Source organism: Syngnathus acus, chromosome 12, assembly GCF_901709675.1.
Source record: "Syngnathus acus chromosome 12, fSynAcu1.2, whole genome shotgun sequence".
NCBI lineage: Eukaryota > Metazoa > Chordata > Actinopteri > Syngnathiformes > Syngnathidae > Syngnathus > Syngnathus acus.
Window position 1 is genome coordinate 10225486 of NC_051097.1, and position 11813 is coordinate 10237298.

An 11813-nucleotide genomic window follows, 5' to 3' on the forward strand; every position below is an offset into this window, starting at 1 on the left:
CTGCTATCAGCCTGCTTGGTCCCCGCCTCACTCGTGACAGCTTGCAACCGTGATGGGACCCCATGGGAGCCGGGAGCGGATTCACTAACCTGCCGGTGTCTGGGACCGACGCGCGCCTCCAATCTGGTGGTCACATGGTGTGTGTGCGCGTTCGATTATTAGGGGCTGTCGAGGCCGTCGCGGGGCAAACTGTTGTGCGCTGTGCACTTAAAAAGTGCGCACAATGCTTTTGCATGGCTGTTAAGGTGCAAAGGAACACACAAAGGCAACTCGCTTGCCTCGAACTTTCACAATTACCAGGGACTATTAGATGCTTATTGTGCTTTAAATGCTGACAGCAAGACGGCGGGGCCTTGGTGGTTATTTAAAAAAAAAAAAAAATGGGGCGCCCGTATTTTTAATGCAAAGAATAAAAACATTGCGGTGTTTATTCAACCACAAAACGCGAGTGAATTATTCAAGAATGTATTGACATTAAAAAAAAAAAAGCATCGCCACTCAGCATGAATAATGAAATAAAATAAAAAAAGCGAATTTATTTTAGACTTCTTTGGAAGCTTCACTTCCTTTCTTTATTTCCACTTTTCGCCATAAATATATCGTTGGAAAGGATGATAAAGGAACTCGGGGACGCAAAAAAAAGAAAGCGGTCAAAAGGATGAAAAGCAGTCCCTCGTAATAACCCCATTAGAAGCCTCATCAATGATGTAATGAAAGCAAACAGTGTGAAAATTGCCTGTAAACACTCGCATCGGAGTCTCCTGATGAATCCACGATGTCTCTTATCAAAATGAGGATGAGCCCGGTAGGCAGGGGACGTCAGAAGGAGGGGCTGCTCGTGCAGGGAGGTCCACCGTCAGCCAATCAAGGCGTGTCACAGGGGACTCACGTGGACGCGACGCTCTTAAAACCTATAGCTCCTGACTTTTCCTCAACTTCCATTTTTTTGGGGTACCACTTCCTCCCTTCTCGCCTTAGTTGGGACTATTTAACCCACTTTACTGCAATTCGGCGCATCCGCATGCACGTCCTCGACTCCACCTGCCTTGTGCGTTCAGTGCGCTAAAGAATGAGACGAGGTGACCCGGCGATCCATCTGGTACCTGTCCATGGTGCTGAAACGGCTTCTTGAGTTCTTTTTTTTTTTCTTTTTAGCCCGCTCCAGGCGTGAAATCGTAAAGAGGGTGTGATCGAAGAAATCCAATTGGACGCCCGAACTGGATGGACGACGCCAGGGACTACTTATAGGATTTCATATTATTATATGATAAGAAGAAAAACACTTTTTTTTCCCGAACGCGAGGACATTTTCTTGGACCACATTGAAGAAAAATAAACTTGTCTCAATTACCAAATGGTAGTTTGAGGAGCAACCCCCGTACACCACCCCGGTCAAGACAATGGAGGGGTCCGCTAACGGCTCCAGTTTCGGCATCGACTCGCTGCTCTCCCACAGGCCCGGAAGTCCGCTGTCCAAGGGGGACAGCCTGGCCGGAGAGTGCCGCTCTCCCCTGGAGTTCAGCCCGAGATCCGACGCGGAAAGCGTCTGCTCGTCGCCGCCCTCGCCCAGGAGGGAGTGCGCCGACGAGCTGGCCCCGAGGCAGGGACACGGCGGCGTCGGCCTGCCGCCTCACCTGCAACACGGCCCCGCCGGGATCTCGGCCGGGTCCCAGCAGAGGACCATGACCTCGTCCTTCCTTATCAGAGACATTTTGGCGGACTGTAAGCCTCTGGCCGCCTGCGCGCCTTACTCCAGTAACGGACAACCCACGCAAGAAGCCGGCAGACTGGTCGCCAAAATTGCCGACGACTTTATGGAGAAAATTCACAGTAACTCGTCGTCGGACAGCGAATATAAAGGTGAGCGCGCACATCGGTCGGGGGTGGTCGAATTGTTGTTCCGAGCGTAAATTGACATTTTAATCTAAAAAAAACCCGTTCACAACAATATCTACAGTTAAATCGGTGATTAAATAAAATAAGGAATAAAACAACATCAATTAATTTGTTTAACTTTAATATAAAATAAAAGTAATTGCAGAAGACCTGTAAAACTGCAACAGAGACGCAGATATATAATCGGCCAATAAAACAAACTGAAACAAAATGTATTTTAAGGGAATATATTACAAATATAGTTTCTGCAAACATACGAATATTTTCAGTATATGTCAAAATTTCAATTTGACACGATTATTTTTTTCGGGGACGTGACCGTGATTATATTTTGCACTGAAAATATTTTCTATCCCAAATTAATAAATAGAATAGTAAGATCTTGTCCAAACTATTTATTTTTGTCACAGCGAGAGGCTGCTGATCTTCAATAAACATCAATTTGTGAATTATTATTGTATTATTCCAACAGATAAAATCAATTAAAAAAGAAAGCTACAATATAAATTGTGATCGCTCTTATTTACTGTATTGAATTTGAAACCTATTTCAAACAGATGGCATGTTTATAGAAAGCAGGCGGGCGAAATAGGTGCGTGGGTGGGAGGGGGGTGGGGTGGGGGTCTGAAGAGTTGGAGCTCCAGATAAAAATCATGAAAGCTCGATCTGTTTCCAATCATGTCAGCCTTAACAGACATGTCACCTGCACACACTGACACTTCAATGAAACGGCTCGTGGAAAAGAAGTCCACTGCTGCAGGCTACGCCGAAATTAGAACCACACACACACACACACACACACACACACACACACATACACACACACACGACTATGAAATCCCAAAAGGTGCACATTGCACTCTAATAAAAACAATAATACTCCATGCAAGTAATAATAATAAAACAATTGCGATAATCGTCGCCATCTTTTTGAGTCATCGCGCATATGCACGATGACGTCTCGAGTGGAAGAAGCCTGCAGGGCGAGCGTCTCCATGCATGCACGGAAGCTTTTGATTCCCCAGCAAGCCTCCTCCTCCGATATATCAGCACATTTGATGCAATTTGTCCACGCCACTAATCACATTTGTTGGTGCTCAAGGCCGAGCGGCTCTTGAGTTCCATCCACTCATTTATTTCCACGCTCGTGTGTGAAGTTCTCGCGGACGCTCTTGTCCTTTCCCTGGTGGCTCAATTAGGCGGATTATTGTGCGGCTGCATGCTTGAGACGACCAAAAAGATCCCCCCCTACCCCACCCCCGTCTTTTTTTCTTTTTTTTTGCGTGTTAAAATCAAAGTACTCGCCCTGACATGACTCCACGCAGGAGGGGGAAGCTGACGTCAAACACACACACAGAAAAATCAAATTGAAGGCTGCAGGGATATATCGGAAGCGATTCATTGGGAAATATATTTGCTCAAGGACTAGTGGGCTGTAAAAGAAGAGCTCAAACCTACAAAAAACATCAAACGTTTGAAGCAAATTAGAAATAATTTAAAAAAAAAAAATCAACAAGAGGACATTTTGATCGGATTACATAAATTCCCCCTCGCACGAATGCCCTATATTGCCCGTGCCGAAATAATAAGAAAACCCAATATTTAGAAAATAATTCAAGCATACAAAATATGTGCAATAAAAAGTTCAGTACAAGCAGAACCACTGCAATGCTGTGCATGTGATGTAATATGAAAAAAGGCGTGTAAAAATTTTAATTGAACTGGGAGGGTGGGGGCACTTGCACTCCAAATTCACGAGTGTGCGCGACAAATAATCATCATTCAGATTTGAATGTATCCTCCACTTTTTGCAGTGAAAGAGGAGGGAGACAGGGAGATCTCCAGTAGCAGAGACAGCCCCCAAGTCCGGCTCAAGAAGCCCCGAAAGGCTAGGACGGCCTTCACGGACCACCAATTGGCGCAACTGGAGCGCAGCTTTGAGCGCCAAAAGTACCTGAGCGTCCAGGACCGGATGGAGCTGGCCGCCTCGCTCAACCTCACAGACACGCAAGTCAAGACTTGGTACCAGAACCGAAGGTGTGAGCGGCTCATTTGACTGCACTGCACCACATACAAAAATGTGTGGACGCAATATTTGAAGTTGAGCAATTCAACTAAAAGTTTTGCTATAGTGAAAATTGGATTTATATTTTATTGAACCTCAATTTAATAAGTATAATTTGAAATAAAGGTCAATTTCTATTTTCCTTGCAATTTCACTGACTATTTTATGTCATTTTTTTAAACGGTCTCAATTATCCTCCATGTTTGTTTATTTACAGAAAATGAGTTGAGCATGACATTTGATATGATTTTTTGACAAGGCAAAAACAGATTTTGTAAAGTGTTATCTTAAGCCAGAATGTGTCCGCAGCTTCGACACCCGGGCATCTAAATGTCATAAATAAATACAAAAACAACACTTTGGCTTGTGAATAATGCATGCTTGCATGTGTGTGTATCAATAATTCAAAGAAAGCACTATATCTCCTCAATTATCTTGAATATGAATTATTCACCTGCGTCGAGTGCACGCCGACGTTTTTGGGTGTGAATACAAGAGGCAGCTTGAGACTATTAAAGACCGATAGATAGATAGATAGATTAGATCGATAGATGAATAAATAAATAAACAAATGGCTACCTGCGCCTTTTAATTGGCCAATTCGGAGATACAACGAAAAGTTGATCATGTTTTTTTTTTTTTAATAGGACCAAATGGAAGCGTCAGACGGCGGTGGGACTGGAACTCTTGGCCGAGGCTGGCAACTACTCGGCCCTGCAAAGGATGTTCCCGTCGCCATACTTCTACCCGCAGAGCCTGGTGTCCAACCTGGACCCGGGGGCGGCGCTCTACCTGTACAGGGGCCCGTCAGCGCCGCCGCCCAGTTTGCAGAGGCCCCTGGTGCCCCGCATCTTGCTGCACGGCTTGCAGGGAGGCAGCGAGCCGCCGCCTCTGCCCCCTATGTCCGGTGTGCTCTCCCGGCCGAGCCAGCAGCGGTGAGCCGGACTTCCGGATAGAACCGGAATAAAAACGAAAGACACGGGAAACGAAAAATATTATTGAGGGGGGGGGAAAAAAATCGAACTTTTTTGGTGCGAATCAGAGACGAACGTACAAGAGGGAACTTTTCACTCCTCCTTTTTGAGGGATTTTATTTATGGCTTATTTATATTTCCGTATCAATCAAAGGCTCTAAGTTATGTATTTATTTCGATTCATCTGGTATTTTTAAATATGTTCTCGTCGTTCCATGCTGTTGCGGTTGCTTTTTACCATAATGATTTTGTTATATGGCGACGACGCTACAAGTGCATCTTTTTAACGATCCAAAAATTTGCTTTCTTGTAAATTATTATTTTTGACTTGACCTGTAAAAATCTGTAAATAAGAATATTTTACATCGGACAGAGGAGACTTTTTTTTCTTTTCTTAAATCTATTGTGTCTTTTTCACACCACGGTGATGCAGTTGATCATATAGGCTAGATTAGCCCATCCAAAAAAATAATTTACAGGTGTTCCCTTATATGGAAATCAATATATTCCAAATGTGATCTTTTATAGCTGGAGTTTTTGATTGATGCAAAATGCCAATTCATTTAATGACAATTTTTGCCTATATCACACCAGTTAATATTTTATTTGCTCTTGTTTTTTTTTTTTTTTAAATGAGCCCTTCCAACAAAACCCCCCCTGGTGCACCTGCTGCAGGTTCAAGCAGCCTGTTGATTGCTTTCGATGTATTTGAACAGAGGTTGTGATTTTTCAAAAATGAATTTATGTTAGTTTATATGAAGCTGTAATAACTGTTCTCCTCTCTTTTGGTGAAAAAAAAAAAGTAACATTACAGATGCAAGCTTGTGGAGTGGTTCTCGTTTCTCTTTCGTTCCTCGAGTTCATTTTTGGTGAAATTTACAGCAAGCGGCATAGGAGGGGCGAGTTGATGTAAACAAAACAAATACTTTTATAAATGTGGAAATAAAAGTCTTTTGATTTAACCGTGTGACTATATTTATTTCGGCATAGCTTCATTTATGTTTTCTAAACTGCGTGTGTGGAACTCTAAAAGCAACAATCTGGGGCTGACATTAAAAAATTTTATTTTATTAGATTTAAAAAAATGAGATCAATCCACTCTGCATTTTATATCATACTATTTTTTGTCTCAGAAGTTAGCTCTGATTTTTACCAAAGCATTTAAACGCACCAGGACATTTTGGTCAATAACTCGACACGACAGACTGACTTTACAGGACATACACAATATCGATAATAATAATTGTAGAAGATTTTGAGACTATGATCCATTTTTAATCAAGTGGTACACATGTCAACCTTAGTGAGCATAGGCGCTGCTCTAATTAAACTTCAAGTCAAAATAAACATTGCGGAGGAAGCTTGTGAGAGAATAATTGGAATCAACACATTTCCCTCCTTTGATTTGACAGTATATATATATATATATATATATATACACACATAAGTTTCTTTGATATTGCATATCTGTAAATCGTCGAAAGGCAAATGAATTTAAGTGGCCACCACTTCCCTAAATTAACAGCAGCACCACTACTTGGTTTTCCGTAAACAACGCACCAGATGAAATATTAATGGCATGTGCGCAATTGTTTAAGTGTCCTAAATGATCCCATTTGGAAATTGATTGTTTCCATCCTCCCCTTCGCTGAAGCTGCTGGATGCTCGCTGCGGTTCCAAGGCCGGCCCGACAGCTGCTGAGCGGCCTTGGAGCTGACTGCAGGCCGGGGATCAGCGTGCAGGGGACAGCTGGTCAGCGGTAGCGCATTCTCCCTCCCTCCCTCCCTCCCATCCTTCCCCCTTCCTCCAGCTTGATGCTATATACCCCCCTCTTCTTCAAGTCTGCTATACCCGACTTCTTCTGGAGGTCAAATCAGTTCAGATGCGGCCGGGCGAGCCGATGTTAGCGATTAGAACAAAAGACTTTAATAGGTTTTAATTGAAAGTCGATAATGGCTTTGATAGGCAGCTCCCCCTGCTGTCGCCCGCCCGCGCATGGCACCTGTTCTGCGGGGGCCCCCCCCTCCACTTAGCGGTCGTCCGCGGACTCGCCACCGTGAAAGATCAGACTGACGGCCTGATAACTGGCGCGTTTATGAAGCGGAAAATTGCATTAAAAATACAGTGACGGCTTGGCCCGCATGCGTGGACTGAGCGAACAGGAGGGGGAATAAAACGCCTCCCAACTTGCCAAAAGATCATTACAGACTCATCATAGCGAGCCGTGTCTGATTCACATAATGACCAATAAAAGGTTAGTCTTGAAAGTCTACATGCGATTATATTAGGAGGGGGCGGGCGGGGGTGGGGGGGGGCTCTGTTGGGTGACTATTTTTTTTCCTTTTCTTTGCATGTGAAAGGCTGGTACTAAATCCCCCGGCTCTTCCCACGGATTGTCCCCAGCTCAGGGTTAATGATGTGCGGATGGAGTCTCGTTGAGCTCCCGACATGTGGAGAGGAAAAAAAAAAAGAAAGAAAGAAACAAAGAGAGAGCCAAAGGATCAGTGACTTTTCTTAATCCCGAGGATTCCTAATCGTAATGATAACACAGTTTGAAAAAAAGACTGTTGAAGAAAATAAAAACTGATGTGTCACAATTGATCATTTCTAACCCAATTCATTTAAATGGTCTCAAAACACATTTTGTCATCATTATTTTCTAAAGACACATTTGGTACACCTACACTAAATAGACCAATTCCCCTAAACGGAAATGTTTAGCCAAAGTTTTTCCCCCCATCATGTGCTTTCCCAAATGCATTTGAACTATCTTCCAAAAAAAAAAAAAGGAGCTGATTGGTGAACAGAGCGAGCCTCAAGAAGACGAAGATGAGGATGAAGCAGAAGCAAGTGGAAATGATGGCAGAGCCCAGCAAGCGCATCCTTGCCTGGAGGTACGTCGGGCCCGCGAGGAACGAGCAAGGCGAGACGTGCAGACTGCAGGCGAGATAACCCCACTAATCATTTGCCCAATATGACGGGCTACAACTACAACTCGGGTCAGGGGCGCAGGGATTGACATCCCAATCTGGGCAAATAATGAAAGCTTTCCTCTCGGATCAGACGGAGGGTTGGGGATGGAGCGGGGCGCAAGAGGAGGAGAGGAGGAGGCGGACCTGAAATCACCCATTTTTCCAGATGGACGAGGGTAGCCGTGAATGGAAGCCCAAAAGGCAGCCATCTTGGAGCAATGATAATATTTGATTTACAGGATTGTGCAAACCAAGTGCGTTTTGGTCATTGGCAGAGCTAGAGGGGGGGGGCTGGCACCCCTCTGAAATATGCTCAAAAGCCACAGGTGCCAGACCAGATAATTGACTTGGGAATTTTATTTTCATCCATTACAGCCTGAAAGATGCACGAGTGCAGCAGGTTAATAGAATATGGCTGAAATGCCTGACGTGAACGTCAAGTCAGCACTATATTCAGATCACTCAAACTTCTATCAAATGATAGCAGTGAATAAAAAGAAGCCCTGGGAGCAAAAAAAAAACAGCTTGACGGGATGTTTCCAACACCAGCGGGTAATGAAACCTGTGTAGTGCTCAGCAGGGGGCCGCTGTAAACTATATCCACATCAGATGACACAGATTATTCAATCAATAAGTTGTTGTTAGCACAGGCCTCGCTGCTCGCTCATCCCTGAGCGTGACCGGCCTCTTCAACCAGATGACATTGCAAAAAAAAAAAAAAATCCACACCCCTGAGGCCCTGACCTCCAGCAAGCAGCCAGCCATGGAAACGCCTCTGGGACCAAAGCACAACCTGAAACAACAACTACATCTGCACGACCCTGAATGTGACGCTCTGACAAAAAAAAACTTTTCGGGGGAAAAAAAAAGATTAAATATTGTTTGAACTCACACAATTTGACTTCACACTGCAGCCCCTTTAGGCAGCAAACAAGTCGGGCCCAAACAGTCCTCTGCTGGGTTTAGTCAAGGGGTAAAGCCCATGGATAAAATTCTTGGGAATCAAATATTGATGACTCGAAGGAAAAATACCCTCCACACACAAAATGGTTGATAAACGTGAAACTGCTACACACAAATAGCAAAACATCCTATCTAATCATTGTTTATTTTTTTCCTTATTGTCAAGCAGGTGAGGCTGTGCTTCCCTGACCGCGTGTCCCCGTTGCAAATTAATTGCCACATATTTGGCGAGTAACTTGAAAAGCGTAGCGCGTCCAACTGGTCAGCCCTAAATCTATTTTTAAGTGTGCTAAATTAAAAGGGAAGAGGCAGTTTCTTGGGCAACCTGAGGGGTCAGTGAGCCAAGCCATGGGGAGGCCTCTCACCTCATGAACATAAAGGCAGCAGAGGTCATCAATAAATGATGAGGGGTGCTATACATGTATTTTTAACAGCGCTTTCCTGTGATGTCTGGCAGCTCTCTCATACTTTGTCTCCTGGTGGAGGGCAGAGAGCAACGAAAGACCACGCATTTTTGAAACGGCCTCCCTCCGCCCGTTGGGGGGGACAAGACGGTGGGGTGGGGGACTGTTAGCTAGTTTGAGTAAAAGGATCAAATCAGTCATGTCAGTCAAGCTACAGGTTCTCGCTAGCGGGAGCAATGTGGGATTACATACAATCAAGTTGAAATGTAGAGCAGCCTCATTTGCATAAAATTGGAGCAATGTGGTTGTCCAGTTTGTTTTTGTTTTTTTTAAATTCAGCCTTCTTCGGAGAGTTAATTAGATGAGCGGATGTGAAAATGTTACTGACCAGATGTCAACGTGGTGATGAAATGTTAGCGCGGATGCATTTTCAAAGCGTTCTCTTTTGCCACACGGCACGGAGCACTCGGATTCGGAAAGAAAGTGAAATATCGGGAATGTCGAGAGGGCGCCGTTGAGGTTTCCGGCAGCGAGGTGATTGTTGATGTTTTTTGTAGCCTGCAGGCAAGAGAGAGAGAAAAAAGAGAGAACGAGAGCACACCGGTTGGTAGCAAGAAAAAAAAACAAAAAACTCAGCTGCATTCACTAATTAAAGCGTTGTGTGAATGCCGAATGAATTATTTCAAAAATGGTGTTAGCGGGACATTAGCCAGTAATATTTTTGTCTTTGTACGGCGCCAGAAAATATTAAATAAGGGGAGCGTTATTATTAGACGTGTTACTGTAGATGCTCCCATATTGGCGAGGGCACACACACACACACACATGTGCGTGCGTGTGTGTTCTTACGGGGTGTCAGGTGTGCTCGAGCCAGACACATTGAAGAATCCGTCAAAAGGACAGGTTGGGGACCTAAAGGGGGGGGCCAAAGATCCCCTAATTGGACAAGTGAGCCCGGTGGCGGTGAAGCCGAGCGCGACCGAGACAATCTACCTCGGTGACCACTCCTTGACATGCCATTTGCCTCCGAGGACCCCTAGGGCTGGCCCAAACAGCTGCCCGACACGGCTATAACTCCGGGCCAAGACGAGGACCTCGGGCTAACAAGCGCATAACGACAGACGGCGAGAGAGATCCCACGCAAAGTCACCGGGAACTCCTGGTCCCCCTTCAAAGATGGCCGACGTCTTTGAGAAGCTTTCCCTGCCTGGCTCGTTTCTCCTATTGCTCATTTCATCATCAGACAAAGTGACAGCGATATATTTACATGGAGGAATTCGGAGGCATGTTGCCTGGGAGATCACAGGCCTGGTTTATGGAATCCAGGCAGCACAAACAAAGAGCAGCCAAAGGGCCCCGGCTCAGCACACACAAATGTGACTATACACACCTGAGTACAGGAATACACGCTCTCCCAGGTTTGAAGTTTGCCTGGAGTGGCAAGCCAAATAAAGAGCGTGACGCGTGATGGCGGCACAGAGAGGAAAGCAGCTTCAAACGCTTATCAATACAATTGGCTGTGCCAGGCGCGGCAGTTTAACCTCTTTAGCGCAACGGCGGCGGGTGTGTGCGTTTTCATCGGGGGAAGCCGACTTGCGCGCTTGTCGTCTTCACACAAAGGCGCCGAGGCCTGATGGGTACTGAGAGTCCCGCTTTAACAGTCCCCAAACTCGTAATAAGACTCGGAGAAAACACAGCAAATTCTCCCGCTTGCTGGAGCGCTGTAAAAAAATAAAACACGCACACACACTAGTTGTGTTGTGCAGTGGAAATTTGCAAAGCAGTGAATCGTGATTCAAGTGGCGCTTCACAACAGATGTCCCAAGTTAGCCTCTTTATGGGAATCAACTTTTCCTGACTGCTCTCATAACGTTTTTTTTTTTTTGCAGCAGTAGCATCTTCTACGCTGAGAGGGACAAACATCCAGAATAATTCCAACGCATTTGTAAACACTGACACGAGTACAAAGATAAACAGGCGTCCTATAAAAATCCGCACCATCAAAGATTTTTGCACGGCGCTGCAGCAGGTCCAATTTTCATGTCACAAATTTGGCTTTTCTTTCAGTATACTTAGTTTTGACTTTTTTTTTTGTTTTTAGATTCGTTTTACTGGGTAGCTTTTGATCCAATAGTGAGAATAAGAGCACTATTTATATATCACCTTTAAAGACAATTTGTTTACAAAGTGACAACAAAGCGAGGCGCAATTAAGAAAAAAACAGGAGGCAGAATACACCAAAACAAAATACGGGTCAAAAAGAGCCGACCGAGATAAAAGTGGAAGAACGGCGACTGAACAAGAGAAAGGGAAGAAGAAACTAAAAAAACTCCATGTCATTTGTGCAATGGACGAGTTCTACGAATGGAAACGCCCACGAGGTTGTCTCAACTGCGTCGGGTCGGCGGCTAACGAGGGAGACCTTCCTGTAAAGGACGCTCGTAAGGTCCGGCCTCCGTGTACACACGCTGGCTCGCTTTTGACTTTGGCTGCTTTTATCACTTTAGATGAAGCTCCCCTCGAAGCTATTAATTCTAAG

The 11813-nt window shown here is 44.8% G+C and overlaps 1 protein-coding gene across 1 annotated transcript; it reads left to right on the forward strand.

Annotated features, from left to right (window-relative positions):
- The first annotated feature begins 878 nt into the window (after nt 1–878).
- On the forward strand, nt 879–5897 carry barhl1b (BarH-like homeobox 1b). The gene is made up of 3 exons (XM_037266067.1): nt 879–1860; nt 3711–3933; nt 4609–5897. The coding sequence occupies exons 1-3, from the start codon at nt 1401–1403 to the stop codon at nt 4898–4900; spliced, it is 975 nt and encodes a 324-aa protein (XP_037121962.1). The 5' UTR covers nt 879–1400; the 3' UTR covers nt 4901–5897.
- Nucleotides 5898–11813: the final 5916 nt, after the last annotated feature.

Bases quoted from the DNA above. Each gene is read 5' to 3' on its own strand.
- barhl1b (XM_037266067.1), top strand. From the start codon at position 1,401: ATGGAGGGGTCCGCTAACGGCTCCAGTTTCGGCATCGACTCGCTGCTC. The intron at 1,861-3,710 runs GTGAGCGCGCAC...CACTTTTTGCAG, and splicing joins GTCGGACAGCGAATATAAAG to TGAAAGAGGAGGGAGACAGG. The intron at 3,934-4,608 runs GTGTGAGCGGCT...TTTTTTTAATAG, and splicing joins ACTTGGTACCAGAACCGAAG to GACCAAATGGAAGCGTCAGA.